The 24,332-nt window shown below is 43.4% G+C and overlaps 1 protein-coding gene across 14 annotated transcripts in view; it reads left to right on the top strand.

Moving 5' to 3' along the window:
* Positions 1-24,332, top strand: part of KALRN (kalirin, RhoGEF kinase) — a 515,157-nt gene that overhangs the window by 157,662 nt on the left and 333,163 nt on the right. For all 14 annotated transcript variants that reach the window (XR_001875782.1, XR_001875783.1, XM_017820865.1 and 11 more), the window contains exons 2-3: positions 4,894-4,968; positions 16,877-16,991. Coding sequence is in view for 12 of the 14 variants with exons in the window: in XM_017820865.1 (XP_017676354.1) it covers positions 4,894-4,968; positions 16,877-16,991 (190 nt within the window). In the remaining 2 variants the exon portion in view is untranslated. The remainder of the gene's footprint in view (positions 1-4,893; positions 4,969-16,876; positions 16,992-24,332) is intronic.

A 24,332-nucleotide genomic window follows, 5' to 3' on the forward strand; every position in this document is an offset into this window, starting at 1 on the left:
TAATGGAGAGAGAAGGGCAGGAGGAGGAAGCCAGAAGTGTAAAGGGAAGAAAAAGGAGGATTATATTCTGCCAGAAAACAAAGGGATGTTTGTATGAGAAAAGCATTGGGGAAGCATTGGGGAAATGAGGGTTCAGCTCTGCACAAACCTTCTGTCTGACACAGGACAAGTCAATCTCTCTGTGTCTCAGTTTGCAAAGGCTACAATGGGAATAATAAAGTCTCCTTTGTTCTGCCTCTCTCTGCTCACATCAGACGTCCCTTCTGTTTGTATGTTGTAGAAAGCCAAGATGCCACCATACTGCAAACACGAGTAAAATCCACTGAAACTTTGAGGGGAAAAAAAGGAAGGCAATTAGACTATCATAAACCTGGGAGGTAACTGCCCCCAAAACTGGGGGGTGGGGTGGAGTGGTGGTGTAGAAATACAGGAAAGGCCTTTACTGAGGGGAGAAGAAAGAAAATATGGACCAGATTAATCCTACTGTTGCATACTGGACTCCAGTGGAGTTCCTCGAGGGATGGGTTTAAGCCCAAGGAGTTCAGTTTTGTTTGGTTAAAGAAACTTCGTGCCAAAGTTTTTAAATAGTCAAATCTGTTCTGAGAACTATGAGAATGTGGGCTGCCTCTCCTGAAACATTGCATGGGACTTGGGATGAACAACTCCTGCTGAAGGCATCAGGAGCCAAGTGATTAAGCCCCATGCAGTGCTCTGACAGGAGGCCTTCTTCTTGCCTACGCATACTTTTTTTAAGTATAGAAAGTATTTCCATATTTCCAGCAGCTGATCTTTATTTGAAGCCAAGAGCTGCATTTTTCAGACTAGAACTGAAGCTTTTCTAGGAAAAGCCACTCTGAAGCAGATCATTGCTCCATCTAGCCCCAGACCGTGTCTCCAACAGAGGCCCTGTACTCTGCTTAGAGAAAGCAATCTGAAAGCTCACAGAGCTCTCTCCAGGCATAATTTATACTTCATTCCAAGAGTTAGAGCTTGGCTTTCACTTCAAAGTCTGTAGGCTTACATTCTTTTCAAAACTCTTGCTTATTTTATTAATCTTCACAGTTCCCTGGAGATTGTTGTTTGCAGATCTCCAACCTGTTCAAGAAGCCCCTTGAGCTGCTGACCTCCATGTCCTGCAGCAGTTGAGTTCCCCAGGCCAGCTGGGGCATTTATGCAGGGGAAAAAGGAGTTTTCTCAGTTTCAGGATTGCTACATTTAACATGGAAGCATGCCTTAAGCTTCTCGTCTCACCCATCTGGCTTCTCATTACAGCATGTCATCTAAAACAGTGAGCTGCTTCTGCCACCCAGGGAATCCCTGCTGGGAAATGGACTGTGCGTGTGTGATGCTGCTCTGCCCTCACATGTGACTCAGCCATGCTGAGGATCCACTCTTTTAGTTTTTCGGTGCTTCCAAGTTTACAAGAACACATTATGCTGTCAGCTGCTCAAGCTCACATGATGTGCTCTCTTCTCCTGTCGCTGAAGTGATACAAGTTTGTGGCCAGTCGTGGTGTCCCTGTTATGTGGATGGCACACTGAGCCAGGACAGGAAGGAGGTGTGAGGTGTTGCAGGGTGACTGGGTTACAGCACTGTGCTCTCTGTGTCTCTCTTTTGGTAAAGAGGAGATTGCAATATTCAGATGTCTTGGCAGCTCTTGGTGAGACCTGGGAGAAAGCAAGAGGCACACTGTTGTGTAGTTCCATGCTTATGAGGGTGGTGAACCCGCAAACAAATACCTGGACAATGGGGAGTATGCCTCAGTGTCCAGCCTGCCCTTTCTTCATACCTCTGTCCTCTGCCTGTCTACTGCAGGAGGGCTTGGGTCTTAGAGGGGTAGCAGGGAGGAGTAGGGCAGGATACAAAGTACAGCCTTGGTGTACATGGGGCTCCGCAGCCAAAATCAGATGGTGCTGTGCAGACATGGCCTTGGATCCAGCACGCAAACAAACAAAACAAATGTATTAGAAACAGCTGGGGAATAGGATGAAAATAAGCATTTTTAAGGATATGCTTATAATAACTTATGAGCTGGGGAATGAATAGTTGCTACACTGGACCCTCCTGGAGACAGATTTACTGTTGGTTTCAGGGTCCTTACTAGAGCCATAGGTTTTCCCATTTATGTATACCTTCCCCTAGCCCTTGCTGGAAAACCTCATAGCATGTGCTGAGGTGTAGCCTCTAACACAAGGATTTTGTCAGGAACCGGAATGACCTCTGAAAGCAGTGGCCATGGCCTCATCTGGGGGTCATGAGCTGCCACTTGGTTGAGCACAAACATGATCCAGAGTGAGGGCATTGCTTCAGGCACTGAGCTGCCTTCAGGAGTTTCCTTCCTCATCCTGAGGGAAGTTTTGCAGATCTTGAGGCTTTTTGTTTATTCCCTGGCTGTAGGGCTCACAGTTTTCTAATTTATTCATTGTGTTGGAGCAGGTCTGACCTATCCTGAGGGGGAAAGTACCTTCTGGCAGCACTGTCCCCTTTCAAGTCTTTTCTTGCCTCTCCTGTGCACAGTCAGGACATTGGGGCTGTTAGCAGAGAGCCCCATGCCTGCAGCCTGCCCCGCTACAGCTCAGGAGGTGACCATCTTTTAAAGTCACACATTTCTCTCCTGGCCTCCATGCGCATTACCGTCGTGGTTTGCAGCCCTTCCTTGTAGAAGAGTGTCTGAAATTGTCCTTCAGCCCTCAATATAGTGGGCTTTTGCTAAGAAGTCCTTGTTATGTGCTCTACATACACCCACTGACTTTTTTTCTAATGTTCATTAAGATCTCAGTTGTACAGTGTCTGTGTCTGCTGCATAGTTAAGTGCCTAAGAATTGACTTTGCCATTTCCCTGAAAAATTTAATAAATATTGGCCAAAAATCAACTTGCACTGACACTGCTGAACATGCAGCTGGATAAGTTTGGCCCACTACTCCATTTGAGTGTCTTCAACGCCCCGTGATGTGTCTAGCACATTGGCTGTTCTTGTTTGCTTCACAGTTGGATTAGATGCTTATATATAAAGCTGCTTAAACTCCAAACATTGCCTGTGGCTGACAAGTTCCTACCTTTGATGTGAGAGCTAGCCACAGCCAGGGATCTGAGATGTTATTCTTGTTAGGAGGATAAGTTGATAGCAAAGTCTCCCATATTTAACACAGAGTGCACAGTCATGCTTACTTGATTACAGAAAGACTTCAGCAACCAGGACGCTTGTGCTTGGTCCCAAAACACTTTGCTGATACAATGCACTCTTTAGGGGTCCCTCAGGACCGTGCTCTGGTGGCTGTTCAAAATGCAGCTACATTGGCCCTGGCTTTTCATTGAATTACCTCACTCCTTTGTCTGCTAATTTTCACTAGCTTCCTGGTCAACTTGTGCATCTTTTGGAGCTGAGTGCCACAGAGGTGACACATGAGAGCATACAGGGACACACAGAGGTAGCTGTAGCCTTTGGTCACCAGTGATGGACGTGTTTACATGTACGAGACAGTCTTGTTGCACAATCTGACTGTGAATGGCAAGTGCTGCCTCATTTGCCTTTAACAGTAACTCAGCCGTAGTAATACTAACACTTGTAGTTCAGCTGCAGGTGAAAATGGCTTTTACAGTCTTCATCCTGTCTGTTCCAAATGTCTGCATGGATCAAACCACTGTACTTTTGCAGACTGCATGTTGGAAGTAATAGGTGGCAGTATAAAGGAGGTGCTTTTATCCTCAGTCCCACTTTCAGTCCCAAATGTTCAGGTATCCTTTGCTGTGTTCAGCAAGGAGGGTGTGATGGCTGCAGCAATGTTGCCTTGTCTCTAGAAAGCTGCTTAGTGAGAAGACTTTCTTTCCCTGGTACCATTTCAGATGATCTGCCTGCCTGTGAAAGGCAGAAAGTAAAAATACAGGGTTTCAAATGTGTTATATTCTTTGGTGAGCTGGAATAGATTTAAGGCCATATGGAAGATCACTTGTCATGATGGGTATTCACTACCCAGTGATGGATGACTTATTTTTCAGAGTAACTACAAAGATGTCCTTCAAACCCACCTTTTGTTTTGTAATTGCACTGATGGAGTAGCAGTGTCCAGCTTGCTCTGGGATTATCCATTAGTGCTGGGCTTTTGCAAACAGAAAGATGCTGCTGGTGCCTGAAACTGTCAGCAGTTCTTTTTCCGAGGCTTCCAGGAGAGTAAAAATCTGTGATTTCTTTGGTGAAATTTTAGGAGACATGAAATAATTTGGCACTGCAGGGAAGGCAAATGGCCTGTGCAGGTACACTTAACATGTAATCAAACAGCATGAATTACATGAGGTTGTGTTGTGGCTTCAAACTGCTCCTTACCCAGTGAACACTCGTCAGGAGCGTGTCCTCCCTCTGACCACAGTCCACACCTGGAGATGTTCCATCTCCAGCTGTGCTGTGTACAGCAGAAAGGGGGAAAGGGGAAAAGCCTTATTTAAGCCAGTCTCTGCAAATCTATCTCAAGGGCTGATGCTAGATGGATGTGTATGAGCTGCAATGTTCCCTGCGATTTTGCTTGGACTGTGTTGAGAACAGTGAAGGGAGAAGGCTCCTTGCTTGGTGTGCAAGCTGGGCATCTCCCAGGCTTGATAGTATGGTCTTGAAAAATGCAGTAGGGATAAATCTGGTTACTTGGTGGGAAATTTGTTAACCTTTCAGAACTTCTGAAGGATAGAATGGTGAGCTGATTCTCTGTATTTTTTTTACAAGCATATCTCTATTGATATTAATGCTGATGGTGTATCAGCCATTTGGGTCCATTTGTTGGTGCTTTTATGTAATTTATAGACTTTCTCCAGTCTGATTTTGAAAAACATGGCATGTCCATGAAGCTGGGAGCAAGGGCATGCTTCCTATTAATGTGGCTTTCCTGTTTTTCTCTGTTTTGCAGGTTCTTTTCGAAATGATGGTTTAAAAGCTGCTGATGTCCTTCCTATACTGAAGGAGAAAGTGGCCTTTGTGTCAGGTGAGCACATCTTTTCTTGATCCCTCCAGCTCAGCATGAGCACCGTCTGCCACATCCTGGTCCTTATGGCGCTGCGAAGTCATGAGGGACCAGCTTCAGGTTTTGGCCTTGGTAGTACTTAAATTAACTCTTCTGCTAACAAAAGGACTGTATGTGGAACAGGGCTATCCAGTAATACTCAGAGCATTGGAAACTGGCCCATATTGATTTTCTTCATATTCTGAGGAACAGGTAAATGGGCAGCACAGGTAGGATGAAATGCAGCTTCTCAGCTCCAGCCTAGATGTGGGCTGTCTCAGCACTCAGGGCAGTTCAGGGATCCTGCTTTGGTTTCAAGGTCAGTGAATAGCGTTAATTCCTGTTTGTAGGCAGCACTCTGACCCATAAATCACTGGTGTTCCATTTACAGTCCCAATCAACTTGCAGTTAAAAGTACCATTGATGCTGCATTTACATAATAACTCAGATGCTCAAAGCTCTCCTGCCACCCTGTACAAAGATTTACAGCCTTCATTCAGGAGACAAATCTCGAGGACCTGGGGGTGGATGAGGACTAGACAATATGGAAAAGGCTTTGAGAATAGCTTGGATGATAGTGTTTCTGGCATGAATTACAACTTGTCAGTGAGAGGGGGAAGAGAAAATCTGAAGCAATCATAATCTTGCATGAAGTCACTCAAACTGGCAGCATAAACCCAGGGTATTTCCAGTGGCAGCGTTTCTATGATTGCAAACCACTCAGGCTGCTTACAGTGAAAAAACCTGCATCAAGAATAGCCAGCTCCCCTCGTTTGCAGTTTTTGTTTTTTGTTTCCTTCACCTCCACAGTAATGCTGACTGCTGAAGGGAGGAGAGGAGCAGCAAGGCTGTTTGGTGCCCAGACTCTTCCTCCTTGGCTCTCTCCCCAGATGTGGAGTCAGGCCCATGAGGATGGGGCTCATCACCCTTCTGAGCCATGGAGATGCTGTCCAGGCAGGAAAAGCTTTTGCCTTGACTAATGTTTGGTGTGAGATGTCTTTCCATGTAGCAACAGCTAAATAGTCCAGGGATCATGAGTCCGGCAGCGACTTGGGCAAACGATTTCTGGCCCTATAAAAGCTAAACCTTCTCATCAACAACATGAAAATCCAGGAGTTTGAGGGAAGTTTCTGAAACACCAAAAGCCTCACATGGAAACCCAAGACTATCGCAGCAGTCCTCACATGCAGGAATACTTTATCTCACACTGAAATCTCCTTCTGAATGTCCTGAAATGTTTTATGTGGTTGTTGGCTTTCACTGCTCTGAAGAGGGGAACATAGTCGTAAAAACACAGTGTACCTGCACCCTTTTTGTGACACAAAAGCTGAACTGGGTGCTCTGGGAAAGTGAAGGGCAGGAATTTATGCAGGGACTGTACTGCAATTTAGTTCTTGGCTCCTGCTGTTGCTTTGCATGGAAATGACTGCAGGATCATTTGGTAATTCATGGAATATTTAATAACGACAACCTGTCTGGATTGTTTATATAGCCCCTTGCACTGGTGGTGCCTGCGCTCAACTGTGAGCCAGAGGGTCTCACACCAAATCATCAGCTCATTAGACACTGTTCTGGGCCAAGCTTGCCTTTGGGTGGGAAAGGGTGTTAAATAAGCAGCTCCAACATGATCCCCTGGGGTTTTGCACCATGATCAGCTGCAGGCAGGGTACAGCTTGCTCCTTATAGACTCACCAGCCTCCAGACTTGGATCTGCTCAAAATGTGCTGTTCCTGACACAGTTAGATGTCCTAGGATTTACACCTCCTCTTCATGGTCTCCAAATGCAATGAATACAGCCAACAGTTGCCAGAGGCCTTTGCAGGCAGAACACTTTGAGATTCTGGTGTCCCACTGCAACAGCCCCAGCATCACCTTCCAGCCCAGAGTGTAAGTACTGCCCAGTCTTCCCCTGGGTTGTAATAAAGCAGATTAAGAAAAGGTTTGAGCATTTCAACTGATGGCTGAGTTCTTTTTACTTAAAATGGAATAATTTCGTAGAGTATGCTTTGAGCACAGAATGTTTGCAAAATAGAAAAATCAAATAGTTGGACTTCGCAAGATAAAAAAAAAGTTCTGTAGTTAGCACAGACTCTGAGAGCACATTGTGTTTTAATCAAGCTTCCTTGAGGAAAAGGAATTTTATTGAGTCTTCTTCAGATTTTAATGCTACAGTTAATTTTAACGATAACAGTACAGTAAAGTTGTTGAGGGGGCTCTCCTTACACCAGCAGAATTTATCAGCACGCACAAAAACTCTCAGCTGAACCTCTCAGTTACATAGTTTATTTCTTTTCCCATCAGCTATGCCTCACCAGCTGGTTTCTTAGTCCATGATTCCACAGGAAAATTGCAGAGAACATACAAGACCCCTCGGGGGGGGGGATACACCACTTTGTGTTTCACTGTGGTGGATGCTCCACACCTGGACCCTGCAGAGCAACAGAGCAGAACAGGCAGGGAAGGGAGAGCGGCTGCCGCCTGCTCCGGAGCAGGCACAGCAGGACCTGCCTGCACAGCCGTGTCATCTCAGAGGAGCACTCAGGCTTTCACAAGGGCACTTAATTTCAGAGTTGACATACAGCTCTAACTAGCTGGGCATGGATTCATCCAGCCTAAGTGCTGTCTGGGGCTCTGTGCCTGGCACTTCCCCTTGGCTGACTCAGCTGGCAGCGAGCAGCAGGCTCTGCATCTGCATCCCTGCGCTGTGGGAGAGTTGAGGGATGGTGGATAATATCGGGATTTTTTCCTGGAACTGGTTTTTGATTTCTTCCAGTGATCTCATGCATGAGCTAGACTGAACCCAGAGTTCATGTGTGTGCCTAAACAGCACCTGAAAATCCCATTCCATAACTCACATTCTGAGTGATGGACTGAGCAGTCGCAGGGGCAGCGTGTCCCGGCCATCGCTGTCTGATTGCTTCCATCGCTGAACTCCTGGAAGCAGATTAAGCAGGGGGTTGGCAGGGGGTGGCTTTGGCCACCTGTTTGTTGTCTAAACCCCAATAAAATCTTGGCTTTGCCTGGGTGGTTCACTGTGTTGCTTCCAGCAATGGAAAGGCTTTGGGAACCATTAGTGAGTGAGTTACAGGCCAGAGACTCATTTTTGTGTTCTGAGAAGGAGATGAACACCGAGGAGAGGAAATAAAACAGATTGTAGATTATTTTAGGTGGTTTTTTTCAGTGAGAGGTGGTAAAATATTTTGGAAACTGGTCTTATAGTCTTTCTTGGGAAACACAGACGCTGTTTTAGAAGAGTAGTGTAATTTGGGGCGTTGTTCAGCTGCTTGATTGTATTTATAGGAGATTTCCTATTGATCAGTGCAATGCAGAAGGAAGAGTATGAGGCTCTCAGGAGAGGGAGGGGAATGTGTTGCCATGTTCCTTTCCCATGCATGGAGCTTTTAATGCACTTAGGCTATAAAAACTTCATTGCTGACTAATGTCATGGGTCTCGCTGAAAGCATTTCCCCCACCCCACCCAGAAGAGTTTCTCGGGATCCTTCACGGTCCTTCTGCTCCCTTGAGGGCTCAGAAGAGCAGTGGTGTGTGGGTTCCCACCTGTCACCCAGGTACTGTCTGCTCATCTGCCGAGGCAGGAGTACAAAGGAGGAGGCTGGCTAGGTGTCTGAGAGGGTGGTTGAGCACTGAGGAACCAACAGCACATGGCAGAAGTGTGTAATAAGCCGGTGAGCTGCTGCAGCTGTGACAAGCCGATATCCCAAGCCGTGTGTTTCACAAAGAAGGAGGTTTTTCTGTGGACTTTGGGCAACAAAAGGCACAAAGCAGGGAGAACTGGATGTAGTAACAGCTCAGCCATCTCCATCCTTCAGAAGTCCACTGTCCCCAGCACCACATGTCTTGGGAGAGCCTTGTGAGCTGAGTTTCAGTATAAATAGAGTGGGTGAAAGGACAACTTTGCAATTAGGTTCCACCAAATTTAGGCCAGTAGGTTGAATCAGAGAGGAAAGCTCAGAGAGGGAGACAGCGACCTTCCCAAAAACTTGTCCGAAGACACCACAGGTCACTTATTGTCAGAGGTACCGCGTGTGGAGGAGCATGTTTTTTCTTTTTATGTAATGGATGAACTTCACTCTTCAGAGAAAGGGTTGAAATGAGACCTGCAGTGCCTCTGGGCACAGGAAGACTTCACATCCAGGTTCCAGGGGTTCTCAAATGCTGATTTGAGGACACTGGAATTTGTATTGAGTTGGGAATAAAACTAACTAAAATATTTAATTTTTGAATAAAACTAACTAAAATATTTAATTTTTGAACTATATAAACATTCTGTATTTGCACGAAAAGTTCTGATTTAAATTAAAAGTTTCCATCCTCTTCTTCCTCTGAAATGGAAATTTCAAATGAAACATCAATAATTCTTCTGTATTTTGTTACAGAAAAGTCTCTTTCCTTTTATACCATTTCCTATTAACATTGGGGTAGTTTGAAATAAATGGAAATTCCAAGAAAAGAAAATATGCTATTACAAAAACATGGCATTGCTTGACTATTGAATTTTCCTAGTGGTTTTGGGCCATCATGCTTTCATCAGGAATTTGCTGCTGCATTAATAGAGATTTTTCTTTAAAGAAGAAAATGAAAATCTTTAGACTGTGACATTTCCAGGTCTTTTGATGAAGTCTGAGCCTGCTATGGTTTTTTTTTGTTTGTCTTTGTTTTGTCGTTGTTGTTGGTTTGGGTTTTTTTAATTGTCGTTTGATTTTTTTCTTTTGTTTTCCAAGAGTGTTAGCTGATTTTTGAGGATAGAGAAGAGCTTTTACCTATAGTGTTTGTTTAGATATCCTCATAGGTCTCTAAAGTTAAAGGAGAAATCAAAAAGTCTCCTTGGATTTCTGATTTCATTTACAGGTAGTAAATATAGTGTGCAGAATCAGTTGCTCTATATTTTTCCACACATTTTAACCATAGCCATGGGACATTCTGTGGAGAATGTCTCGTCACTGCCAGCACTTACTGTCCCTGCATCCTGTCACATAGGTATAGCTTCTCAATTAATGTCAGGGACTTCGAAAAAAAACAATAAAAGGGAGGAACTGAGTCTGTGAAGGAGGAAGGTCTGTATATATCCCATCCTGTTCCAGCTCACAGGGTTTTCTTGTCCTTAATATAAGGACCCAGGAAGGTGACTGTAGCACTTGAGATATTTAAAACAATAACACCCAACCATTTGGGTCGTTTTGCAGTAATATGTGCTCTTCTGTCCCACTAATGAGACTTGTCTTCTCTGGAAACTTCCTTATTTTTGTGAAAGGACTTTGGTTCCAGGCTTGTGTTTTTTTCCTAAGGAATCAATTTTAACTGACAAGAAGCACTGAAATTCACAACTGGACATCCTCTCTGTTTCTTGTCATTGTGGGGTTTTTGTATGTTTGTTTGTCTCTCTTTTGGTGTGAAAATATAGGCTATTTGAAATGGAAGTACTTTGCTGGAATGTGCAATTTCAGAAACATTTTCATCTGCCAGTGTTTTCCAGCTCTAGGCTGAATTTCTTCTTAAAACCCGAGGGGGGAAAGACTTCCTAATAGCAATTACATAAGTCCAGTAGCTTAAACTCTCCCCTGAACTTCCATTACTTTGCAGGATCCTCTTTTTGGCTGTAGATGTTGAGGACTTCCCTGCTGGGGATGTGGCAAACCTGAGCAGCCAGTTATAGTGAATCAGTTTATCACATATTTCTCTTCGCTGATGAAGATCAGAAACTTTTCCATTGCCATTTCTCCATACTTGTCTCAAATGAGGAAGACAAACAGTGTGTGATCAGGGTGAATCTGGCCTCTCTTTGTTTCTCCTTATTCTCTACAGCTTCTAACATTGTGCCAAGTAGTGTGAGTTTGGAGTGTCTGTCAGTACCACCATCATCAAGTGCTGTGTTCTTCCCTCCCTATCTCCAGGGGCAAGAGGGTGTGCAATGGGCTATTTTGTTTTAGAAGACTTGGGGGTTATTTTGTTCAGTTTGTCAATTGATTTTTAAATATATACAGCTATTCCCATACATCTGCAATAAAGGAGGCAAGATCAAAAAAAAGTAATTTGCATCTGAGGCAAGAGGCAGAGAGGTTTAGGATCAGTTTTGAAGAGGAGGGTACTGGTACTCCCTTGATACTTCAGAGCAATCCAGCTACTTCCAGAGGAAAAAACAAGCTTCTCTATACATTCTCTGGAAGTTTTGCTTTCCATATGAAGAAGCTTTTCCTTCCTTTTATTGAGTCTCACTTGTCCTTAGTTTTGCTTTGCTAGAGTAATAACTTGAGACCATTTCCCCAGAGGCTTGTTGGCCAGCATACATTTAAAGTTAAGGAAGTACCCCAAAATACTTGCATAAAGCAGCAGAAGTGTATTACAAGCCACAACAGGTGGTCTCTTCAAATCCATGCAGTGGCTTTTTGGAGGGCGATTGCAGAACAAATCTACTTGGTAGGAGATGGGATCCTCCAGGGACTGCACTGGACGTCCTGTCTACAGCCTCTGATCTGCTCTGCCAGGAGATCTTCTGGTGAGATCAACTGGTCTTGTTTTTGGAGTCATTAACCCTAAATGTACTGTTGTGTTTGCTATTAGGATTTGGTTCAGGTAATTGACTTTGGGATATGGGATTCTGGTGACTGCACTGCAGCTGTGTTAATTGGCAGGTGGGCTTGTTGTGAGAGCTTACATTTCTTCACAGTTGCACTAGAATCACCTGTGTTGGAACCAACTGAACTTGAGGGCAGTTACACAGATAATCCCGTATGTGACCCATGCAAGACATTAGTCCATTTTGAAGCTGGAGGATTTTTAGTGTAGAAATTTGTTCAGAGGAGGTCTAGTGGCAAGCAGTCTCACATAGCTCAGCTGTGGCAGGGAAAGGAATGTTATTTTAAGACTGGATGCCAATTCCTTGATACTTTCCTTTCCTAGGAAGTCTGTCAATTAGATTTAGAAATCCAGAGTGTATTGTTTATCATTGCATTGAAGTGCCTGACATCAGCTGAGCTCCTTCTGTCTCCTAGTTCTCTTCATTGTCATTCATTTTTTCACCACATTTTGGAGTGAAATACCCACTGAGGATTATTTCAGCTCCTCTGGAAACTCACTTACGGTCTCAGCAGAGTCTGCAACCTCAAGATGGATCAGCATATGATCTGCAGGGTCAGATGAAGCAGCGTATTCATTTGAACTGCAGAGACATCTGAACAGGGGCCAGAGACACTGTGTGCTGCTCCCACTTCCGTTCCCAGTGTGCTGCAGGACATTAGACAAGGTACTGGGGAGCCTTGTCTGTGGGGATGTTTCTCTGAGTCTCTGGTTAATCCTTGTGAATTTATGCTTATAAAAAGAGTGAAGAAGGAAGTAGAGGGTTTGGAACCCTTAAATATGGGTCACTACAAGCAGGTAAGGTACTGTGGCAGAATGGCTGATAGAAGTGGGGAGATGGAGCTTGAAAACAGAGCTTGATAAGATCATTATCTGCTTTATACAAGGAGTCTGCATTAACGGAAACTGATAATTTCCTGTCCTAAACAGGACTGGCCATAGCTGGAATTCCAGCTTTTTGTGTTAATGGGGATGAATGTGCCTCAGGACTTGAGATTGGTAAGGCCAGTACAGAGAGTTCGTAGCAGCAACACTCGGGGTTGGGCAACATCTTGGCTTACCTGTGGGCACCTGGGGCCACCACAGGCAGAAACATTTGGGCCTACCACTAAGAGGGTTAAGATATCAGTTTGGGCAGCTGCTAGGATAAGGATCTTGTTGCTGGAGTCTCTTTCCCCTTGGATGCACGCTTGACTAGATGAGTGGTCAATAGAAGGCCGCTGACTATGCAGCCTGCTTCCATCCAGGTCTTCTGAGGTTTCTTCAATATTTTCTTTTAATGGGGTGTGCGTCACAACTCCTTGTGCCATCACTGCAATATCCCCTGTATGATTTGTGGAGGAAAAATGATGTAATTCTATTTCTGGGAATAAGTGCTGACTTTAGCAATGGGTTCATATAGGCCAGAAGAAAGGGAGATGGGAAGAATCAGCAAGGAAGCCACTGACTGGCAAGGCCATCAACAAAGCATTTTTGTAGAAGAAATGCAAGACATATATGGCTAAATATTTGTTCTCAGTGTACTCTGTGCCCTGAAGAACATGTGTTTTTCTAACTCTTTTTTTCCAGAGCACTAATAACCAGACCATCTGTTTGCCTCTCTAAATCAGAGCAAAGCCCATGAAAACTCACCTTGAAAACCAATAAGAAATTATCAGCTCTTTGTTTTAGCATTTAATAACTGTAATTAACAAACCTAATGACATGTTTGATTATTGCATCTCATGTCTGTGAGTCCAGGGGGAGGCAGGAGATGGGACATATTGATTAAAGCAATTGAAACTCTTTACTTCCTTCTACTTTTTATTTTCTCTTAAAACAACGTGCTGAGTAGCTCTTTGAAGACTGTTCATATACAATTGACGTTGAGATCATGGCTGACTTGGGGCAAGATTAGCCTCCTCGAGTGGATTACTGACAAGCACAGACAGTTTCAAGCACTATGAAGTTCTAACATAGTGGGCCAAGTCAGAAAACCTCATTTCTACTGGTTCTTCAAGTGAACCTGCTGTGGGATCTGGGCTGAATTTCTTCCCCTCTCTCTGTACTTCACTATTCCCCTCAGTAAAAAGATAATAATAAAGAAAAGGAACAATATAAGCTCCCTATACAGCTGATGCCAAAAGATTTTCTTCTTTTTTAGTGTCTGCTGCTATCTGTCCAGAGACTCTGTTAGAGCAGATAGGTGTCCTAATATTGACATGTTTGGTGTCTGAAGTTTGATGGTGGTAAGATCATATTTAGACTGCCTAGAAAAGCTGACATTTTTGGTTATAAAGTGCAACAAGAAAGGTACATATTATCAGTATTTAGAGGAGTAAACCACAGTTACTGAAATCTGTATGGTGAATTAAACATACCATGGCTTGTTCTGGAAGAAATCTGATGTTTCTTCATACAGGCTCTTGATAAAATCATAAATTATGCAGGCATTCATAAAAAATACAGATTTCTCAATAATTGGGATTGGCTTGAGTTGAACTGAATAATTTGGAAGCAACTGAAGAATTCTAATATGTATGATGCACTTGTAATAATAATTTCACCCTATTGCTCAAAGCATAGAGCAGTACTTTTATCACAAATGAGAAACATTTGTTTCTAAACCTCATATATCTTGAGATTTGCCCCATGTCTCATTGTTTTTCTGTGCTGTAAGACTAGAATGAATCAACCCAGGCACTTATTTATCCTTCCATCATCCAGAAACCTCCAACTGGGTCATCATGTAACCTTCCTCCTCCAATGAGAATTAACCCATTTTCCCCAGTCTATCCTGGTAACTCCTGACCCTGTGCCTGAGCCTTATTTATCCTGCTCCCCTGAGGACAGTTTAGATGAACTGTTGAGGGACAATTTTTATCCTGAAGCAAAGACACAATGGGAATGTTCTGGATCCTGTTTCCTTTTCTGTAGCTGAAATCCTTGTGTTACCATTAGTAAAATGGTCAAGAGTTTCCTCACTTTTTCAGCTTACCAGAACTTAGATAGTTTTTAAAAATTATTTATTTATTCTGCAGAGCTCACTTTGGTGGAAATGTAGGTGTCAAAGGGGTCCCAGAAACATGATTTTTGGTTTACTAGGTAAAGGTGAATGGGCAGCATCAAAGTGATTAGGGCTGATTGGGAAGCTCATGGCCCTTTACAAGTGTTTCATATCCTGGGGGAGGATTATAACTGTGGGCTTGGATGTCTCCTGATCTCATCTCTTAGTGCTTTTTCAAGTTGTACAAATATTTAAATAATTGGGAATGAAGAAACAGAGGGAGCCTGACTGTGTAGAGGGTAGCATGATCTTCTGGGATGCAGTTCAAGTTAAGGTCTCTGCTTCAGTGAGTATCTGGAAGCTTTTGAAAGCCTTAGTTACATCTTGATATGATGGGAAATTTTTCAAAACCTTGAAAAGCTTCCTGTGTTGAAAAAATATTTCCCTCCAGCTTTAGTTACTGTACTGGTTTGCCATTCTATAGGCTGGCTTGCTTTTCTGTTGGACACATCATGCATGATATAATGGCTTTGGCATTGATGTGGTGTGTGAAATGATCTCAACAAAGGGAGAATGTACTTAAAATGGGAAGCTTTTTTCATAAAAAGGTCTGAAAATTTAAATGAGCTTATTTCCTTGTAAATTGAATCCTTTTTACATTACACCCCCATTTTCATGCTGTGTGGCAGAGACATGGATCAGCCAAGGTGACACTGGATTCCAATGGACCTTCCTCACCTTCATGGTGTGAAGCCAAAGGCAAACAACAGGCACAGAGATTTGGGGCGAGATTAGGCGGGACAGGTTTTTTTCTCCATGTGTACCCCTGTCTGCATGAGGGATCAAAATAAGGATGACATCTCTTGCTTTCCTCTCCATTTTTGTCTCTGAACAAATCAGATGTGACCTGGTTCCAATGGAGAGTTGCACAATGTAGCCATTCAGGTATGTTGCATCCGTTGGAAACCATGGGAATGTGGACTGATGAACTGTAACATGGGGTACCAGTGGCATCTCTATTAGTAGAAGTTTAGATGAAGTCTGTGTAACAGATTTTGTCTGGTACAGGCAGCAGCACTGTAGAAGACTCCTTAGACAGGTCTTAGCAATTAAAAAAAAATAATCTGTATTTTAAGAAAATGTATAAATAGTAACAAGAATGTTCCAGTAGCACAGACTTCAGGTGCCCTGAGTTCTGCATGGGGCAGTGCAACATGGATCAGTGCTGGAGATGTGCATGTCCTTGTGTAGCCTTTTCTTCTTGTTGGCCAAGTAAATTAGCTCAGAGAAGCACGTGATTTTCCTTTCTCAGGAGTGATATTTCTGGTAAAGGGATTACACTTTTAGTGCAAATTCATCTGCATTTTTACAGCTTGTTTGTGAGGTCCTTGCAGTTCCGTGGTAGCTTTTTGAGCTGTAGTTTTGCTATGGTTTTTCCTAGTGCAAACATGTATCTAAAAACACACAATTCCTGGAAAAATTCCTGAGATAATACGTGAAGAAAGAACTAAACACTGAATAAGGCATTAGACTTCAGTTTCAAGCTTCTTAAACTTTAGTAACAGGAGAGAATAAAATAAGGTGCAGTAGAATAGATTGTATTCATGCCTGTACTTGTGACTGTATAGTTCAGAGTAGAGTCATTCCTTTATGGCTAAGCCTTTAGACAATTGCTGTAAAAGACTGAGTGCCAAACACTGGCAGTTTAAAGGGAGTGGATTTTAAAACAGGAAAGCTACAGAAAAAAAACCAACAAACTAAAAGATTATTCTGATTGCCAACAACCTTCTAAATAGAAAGCATGAGGCATGAACTTGTACTCAAAATTTCAGTTTTAATGAATTATCTGATAGATTAGAATGTTGTACTGCATAAACTTTACGGGGATACATCCCTTCAACCTGGCAGGACGTTGTAAACTGTCTTGCAATGAACTGTGCAACACACTGAGCAACAGTGAAAAATGCTTTCACTTTCCTGATGTTGACCAGTCTAAAACTATCCCCACAGTAGGATTTCATTAGCTTTGCCTGCTTGGATTGGCAGATATATTAGATTTGATGGGATTAGGTGAAAGAAGAAATGCTAGTAGCAATTTTCCTAGTGTGGGCTTTTTTTTTTAATATATATCTTCCCCTTTGGAGCTCCAGCAAATGCAAGCCTGTCTTCCTCAATTAGGCAAGCCTAAAAGCTACAAAGAGTGCATGGACTCTTGAATGTGCTGTAATTTATGTTTATCAATTCAGTGCACATAGTTTTTTTGACATGTGCTTCCTGCCTGATTTTCTAACAATCCTTTATTTTCCACAGGTGGCCGTGATAAACGAGGTGGTCCTGTCTTGACCTTCCCAGCCCGCAGCAATCATGACAGAATAAGGCAGGAAGACCTTCGGAAACTTGTGACTTATTTGGCCAGCGTGCCAAGGTAAAGCTAGAAAGAAAACACTTCAAAGCTTAGGGTGGATGGGTGGGTGGGGAACTTGTTCTTGGCAGTTGCTGCTTTCCAAGTATGAACATTTAGTACCTTGAGTTCTTGGGGTGGAGGGACAAAAGTGTTCCCTTCCTCCTCCTGTGTACACCCCGGTGGTTTTTATCACACACGTGGCAATGCAGGAGCTCCACAGCGGAGGCAGTGTGAGCAAACCCAGGCTCCTGGCTCGTCACAGCAGCGAGGAGCATCTCTCATTCCCCGTGTTTCTGTGCAACTGTTTTAGAGGATTGCAAAGGAGGAGAGTGCTCAGAGGCCTGCAGTTAAATATAGCAAGCTGGAGAGAGCCTGCTGTCTTGTTGTTGCTTTCTAATACCTTGTGGGAGGTTCAGGAGAGCTGGGGAAGGGGACTGTAGTTGCTTGGGAGGAGAATGCGCCTGTACAAGGAGGCAGATTTTCCTGCTCCCGCACTTCCCGGAGATTTCTCCAGATTGGGGAGGGAACATAGGTGGACTTAAGGGGAAGCTTTCAAAGAAAGCCATTTCAAATTGTTCTGAATGTAAACCAGCACCTTTCTCCACATTAGTCCCTGTGCCTCTCCTCCAACGAGTAGGTCCCCATCCTTTTCCCAGGGATGCTGGTGGAAAGGTGTGTTGCCAGAGCATGTTTATCTTTGCAGGCTTTGGGAGACCATTTATAGGGCTCAGTGCACAGGCAAGTATTTCTGATCCAGCCTCAGGGGGTATGAGGCTATGAATGCCCTCATCCAGCTTACTTTTCCTGATTTTAAGCTTGCCAAATATCCTTACCCAGTAACTACTGCACTGGCTATTGAGATGAATGTTATCCCCAGGCAGGTAAGGGTCTGAGAAGGGGCACTCAGGGTTGCAATAATACACCCTGTGCCACCCAGGAGCAACTTCTCTTTTAAAGCCACTGTTAAACAGTGCTCGTGTTTTTGCAAAGAGTGTGAAGTTAGGACATGAAAGGCGAAGGAATTGGCTGCATCTGGAAGTCAAGAGGTAAGGGTCTCAGGTCACACATGCAATGTGCAAAGAACAAAGGTCGTGTTTAGTATAGAAGAGGGGTAAGGGTTCTCTGGAGACTCATCACTCGGCTGCAGAGAGTGAGTGGCAAAAGCAGCTGCGTGTGCCAGATCTGACAGTGCTTGTTCCCTGGATGTCATAAGTCCTCTGGTGATTAACTTTTTGCTGCGTTGAACTTTCGGTCATCAAGGTTTTTTTAGTAGTTGAATCTCTGAATCTGTTTGCTTTTCTCCCCACCACTCCCCTTTTGTCCTCTAGCCAGCTCTATTGTCAACCATATTGTGAGCGAGATTACGGACATGCTGTGGGGCTGGGAGAGCAGTAGGTCACTCCCTAGGAGTGCATGTCCCAGGGCTTGACAATCCCCCTCCAGCTGCCGCAGTAATGAAAGTGCCCCCTTACATCTTATCATTTCTTTGCATAGTTGCAAGTATGAAGATATGACATTGCTTGAGGTTGCAAGCAATTGCAGAGCAAAAATGACCTTCTAACGTGTCAACCTTTTTTATTAATTGCTTTTCCCTCATGGAGGTGGCAGCAATAGCAAGACACATCCCTTCTGCTCCCCACTTACACAACTAAATTGATTAGCTCAGTCTTTGATGCTGCTTTTGGTTGCCTTGCTCTGGATCAGTGCAGCAGTGATTTTTCTCTGCTGATGCAGACACTGGGGTCAGAGGTGCATACTGAAGGAGCCAATACAAGACCTAGCTGCCTGTCTTTCTAGAAACACTAAAAAAGCTTTACCCCCACCGGTCCCCACTGCAAAGCCTTATCCTGCCCTGATGTGTGAAGCCTTTGGAGGATCAGAAAACATTTCTTCCTCTGTGATACAACCAGCCATTCAGAAAACATGCCAGCAGTGAGGGACATGTGAAACACTTTTACAAGCTTCCAAAGGATCCTTGCAGATTGGACCTCTGGAGACATTAGCTAGAGTACTGTCTCCTTCTTGGGATATTGCACATTGAGGGGTGTGGAGCAGAAAGTAGCAAGAGTGATCAGTGGGTCTTGGAAGAGTAGCCTGTCAGGGAAGGATTGAAAGGATGGAGTTTGTTCAGCCTAGAGAGTGAGTAGGGTCTGTGGAAGCATATTGTGACACTGCAGAAGGAAGGGATTCACAGGGCTAAGACAAACAAAAGTGTTACACTGAAGCAAGTGAAGCTTAGGCTTGTTATAAGGAAGAGATTTCTAGTAGATTCATAAGTTATCTAACTTCTTCTTAAATCCTTCCATTACTCTATAGACAAACCTTTGGCATGGGTATAAATGTTACGAAGAGGGTATGATAGATCATGAGGTGATGTCTCTTGGTTCCTTCTAGTCCTGTTTTGTCTGGTGCCACAAATGTGAACTTGCTACTCTAGGAGGGAAATGTGACCACAAACTTCATGAGTCTGGCACGTGGGATTATGTAACCTGTGTGGTGTAAGGAAACCCTGAAAACTCATTTTCCCTAGACATTTTGTTCACTTCAACAAGGGCAATCAGCAGAGCTTTCAGACTTATTTACTTTTTGGAAACAAATATATGGACAGAGCAGTTGCAATTCCTATGGCTGGCTCTCAGTTCATGTTTGTTCCAAGATGAGTGCTATAGTGACTAACTGCATCAGCCATCTACCAAAATGAATAATTTCATTAGCGGACCCTCTGAACAGGATGTCAGGAGAAACTGCTTTGATGTTGAGTGCTAAAAGCAGAAGAGTTTTCTGTGCTGGCTGAAAAACTGGAAATTCTTTTTTAGTAAAAAGAGGCTGTAATTCATCATATTGACACCAGGATAATAATTCTTTCTTTATTCCCGGTGCATTCGTTCCTGAGTGAGACAGATTGCTATCCAGGTTGATACAATCTGTCACTTAACCCTTGGTTTATATCTTAATGGAGGGGGCAGAGGTGGCACAGCGCTGGGAGCTTTGAGCAGGTATGAGATTGGTGATGAAATGTGATGATAGATTAGGGTAAGTGAAACCAGGGTCTTGCGAGCACTTTTGAAAGTTTCTGATTCAGCTTTCTGCAGTTCCTCTTTCAAAACCAGAATAATAATGTGAGTTTTCTGAAAGCGGCTGTGTGTGCTTGAGCTAGAGCAGAATAGTGAGGGCTTTCATGCAGCTGGGAGTCATGGTCAGGCAGGTGCCTGCAGGCAGCGGGGTTCCCTGTGTGGTTGAGGATTACTGCGTGGGGGTGAAGACCTAGGAACGCAGTTTTTTCCTTTCCCAAAATGGTAACCTTTCAGTCCATAGTGCCTGGGGTGACTTAGGGCTCCTGGAAGGTTCAAAAGCCTGCTCCTGCAGTCTTGGGTGCCAGGAGAAGGTGGTGAGTGGGTATGTGACGGTGTGAACTAATGCAGTCCTGGTTCGGTGCCCTACGTTGGCTCTTTCAGGCAAATCACGAGGTCCTTTTCTCCAAACAGTTCCACTGTAATTAGTTACTAAGGAACTAAGACTCTATTCATTAGATGTAAAGGTAATTGCCACGGATGCCAAGTTTCTACCACTCTGCCATTTTCTGCTTGGTTTACATTTGCACTGATGCTTTCTGGGTAGGCAAAGCTCTATTTCTTGTGAATCAGGATAGCTCCTATTTATATGCAAATTTAAATGGATGCGATATTTAGAAATTTGGAGGGTGTGACTGAATGTAGGATAACATGGTGTTTATGATCAGGGAGATGAGGGGGAATCTTCTGGCCTTGCTGATCTTATATTTTAACACCAGTGCAGTGCCATCTATTCCAGTAGACTGAGCTTTGATTTATATGTGTGGAAATGAAACTAGCACCAGGCCAATCTCCTCTGCGAGCCCTTTGGAATTAAGAATTAAGTTATGCGTAGGCTATAGGAGGATAAAAAGCAGACAGAATATTATTAGCCTGAGTTATCTCCTCGCACGGAGAAGCAATACGATGAAGGAAATGTTCTCTGTCAGCTACAGTGAATCTTCCGGCTGAACACATCCATCTGTTCTGGAGCCAAGATAAGCAATCTTCTGTGCTCTCTGCAGAGGGGGAAACCCGAGATGCCTTGGAGGCCTGTGTTTTTAAAGACATCTACTTTTTATTTGTCCTCTGTTCAAAAACCTGCTCAAATATTTCCCTGTTCTGGGGGACATCCAGGGCTCATAACAGCAGCAAAGTGTTTCCAAGAGCCAGCCCTGTGTGTTTGAACAGTTCCTCAGAGCTGCCCGAGTTTGATGGAAGGTGCTAGGATCAGTAAAACAACTGAAGTGCCTCTAATAATTAGTTCAGTGACTGGGGCTTTGTAAAATTAGAAGAACAATACAGGGGATGGTAAAATGTAGCAATACTCACCCACTCTTGGATTTATTTTAAGCTCTTCTCTGGTGACCTGTGGTACTGTATATATTAGCTCCTCTGGCCAGGAGTAGTGTGAAACTCATTTTGTTGATTGATAGGAATTAAACCCTAGAGCTCTGCTTTCTGTTATGTGATCCTAGCACAAAAGGAGCTTTTGAGGACTTTTTTTTTCCAGAGGCTATTTTAGATCTACAAAAATAACCATCTATTTAAAAAATAACACCAGGGAATTCATACTAATTTTAGTAACTAAATATCTGGTGCCATCGATAATTATTCCACTGTGCACTTGTATCAAAATACCACAGTAAAAGAATGAAGTGAAACTGATGAGCCTAATGGAGGTTTAGTATTTTCTTCAGATATAATTTGATTTAACAGATAATTGTAAGGTATTTTGGAGCAAGAGACTCATTAGGAATATATAACTGACATGAGTGCTGGGGATTTTAAGAGCCTTCTGCCCCCAATAGCTAGTTAAAATCCAGCCTCTACTGTGTGTGGTACTGGTAAGTGATGTTATTATCACCATCCGTTAGGGATTGGGGGACTTCTGTTAAAATAATGGTGGTCTTGGCTTGTCCTATTAAAGGGCTTCTGACCACACTGCTCTGTTTTGCTTCCTGTGTCACCTTACTGAGCACCTCAGGACCAAGTTACACGTTCACTGCTTGTTGGAGATCAGGTCTTCAGAAGAGGATCTCTGATTTAATTCCAGATGTGGTAACAACCTGTTGAGGCATTATATTCCTAGATGAGTGAACGGTGGCTATAATTGACATTCTGCAGTGTCTACAGCTGCAAGCTTGGCAACTTTTTACCAGAAGCTGCTAGAAAATGTGGACTTCCTAGAGATGCAGAGGCAGTGATAAGAGCTGTCAGAGCCTGGGGAGCAGGAGTTATGAGAAAAGATTGAAGGTGTTGGGGATGTTTATGTTAGAGAGGGAAAGTAAAAGCGATGTGTTACAATCCACTATGCAAGACTGAGCTAAAGTAAACAATTTGGCCTCAGTCTACATTGCAAATGGGACAAAAATAAAGGCATTAAAATCAATAGATTGAAGAACTGAAGCAGGTTTCTTAGCATGCCCATCTTAGAGACCCTGTTAGAAGGCATATCAGGAGGGATCCAGATCTTGTCACTCCTGTCTTGCAAAAGAAGGATGAAAACAGTCTTTCCAGCTCTTGTGACACTGTTTTGTATAAAGATGTGGGGTTTTTTTAAACAGGTACATAATTTTAATTTCCTATGTTTATTTTTAATCCCTGGAATTATTTTTTTTAATCCACCCAAACCTTAGGCAAGTGGTGGGAGCTTCAGTATTGATTTCCAAATTACTTCCTGCTTTCATTGCCTGTTGCTGGTTTTTTGGGATAGTGTAAGGTCTGATCTTGCACAGCCCTGGACCTAAAGCAGATGTCCTCTTTTTCTCTGTCCTCTGTGGGAGGTGGGAGTGCCCTGAGTGGTTCCAGCTTGGTTAGCTGCTGAGCCCTGCTCTGCCTTCCAGCTCGATAACAGTGCAAGTGTTTTCAGTCTGGTTTTGTGATGGGCAACATAAATAACATGATACAGAGATTTGCAGTTAATGTACTGTGACTTGCACAGCTCATGTAGCCTTTTTCTTCTAAAGACTAATAAAGGGCAGGGTAAACTGGGCTCTGAGCCTCACTTCTATTAGCCATCATCAGTATGGGTCTAATGGAAGCATATCTCTATTTTGAAATAGAAGCAAGTGAGAGTAACCCGATGTTAATATTGAAACAACCTCATGGAGATTTGATTGCCTTATTTCAGAACAGTAGTTTGGGAACTCAAATACATAAATAAAATAAAGGTTGATGTTATTTCAAGACTGAAATTGTTATTTGAAGTAAATTACTCAAAGGACATAGAAATTACTTTGCAAATCCTTTTGCAAGCTGTCTATCTTGTATACAAAATTTTTTGCACCATTTTGGAAGACTCGAAAATCTGAATTCAGTGTGTTTCTTCACACCAAATTATACAATATTTCTGTGTTCTTAAGTATAGGTTTTTCCATTTCATTATATTTTAATTGGATTCCAATAAATAATTGAAATTGCTGATTGCCACATGCAGAGAAACTGGGATTTCAACTTGTCATTGTGTTTTTAAACATTCTATTCAACACTCAACATCTGCTTAATTTTAGACTATAAATCTGCAGTTGAAAACAGTTAATACGAAGGAATCCCTCATTTATTATGTCTGAATTATTTCCAAGGCAATTGTTCTATTTTGCAGTGTAGGGGAGGGAGTTCAGTTTTCTCTTACTGCCAACCATGCAGACTCATGCTGAGATTTCAAAGTCATATTGGGTTCTTTATGATTCATCCACCATCTCCAACAAAAATTCAGTGGGTTAATGATTTGAAGATTTAGGATTGTGGAGGTAGCCCTGCAGGCCAAGTTTAACATACAAAGAAAATGCACAGGTCTGGAAGAGAAGTTCCTTTTCCTGGCACTGGGCTGTTTTCCAGCCCAGTGAGAGCTCAGTCACGCCTTCTTCAGTGGAGCCAGGGAAAAGGGCTTGAGGAGGCACACATCCAATGAAACAAAGGTCACTGTTTTACTTTGTGCTCTTCCCAGGCAGCAAAGCAAGTGTCTCTACCCAGTTCAGGTCCAGTGCCTTTTGGTTTTACTGATCTGGCCTTTTTGCTTCAGCCCCACCTTCCCAGCTGTGGGGTGTTTCTCCTCACCACAGGCAGTGCATTCAGGCTGCAAGTTCAGAGCAGCCAGAGGGATGGCAGTGAGTGGAGTCCTTCTCTGCAGCCCCCCATGTCCTCTGCACAGAAAGCAGCCAACAGGCAGCTGCTGCCCAGCTGTAGCTCTGCAGCACCTCCACACCTGGCTTCTCTCTTTCTTACTGTGAGAGGAGGGAGTGGATGGCTCTTAAAACCCTCTGAGAAAAGTCAGAGATGCCTGTGGCAGTGCTTCTCCCATGGCCAGGGG

This window comes from Lepidothrix coronata, unplaced genomic scaffold (genome assembly GCF_001604755.1).
Source record: "Lepidothrix coronata isolate B3197 unplaced genomic scaffold, Lepidothrix_coronata-1.0 Scaffold86, whole genome shotgun sequence".
NCBI lineage: Eukaryota > Metazoa > Chordata > Aves > Passeriformes > Pipridae > Lepidothrix > Lepidothrix coronata.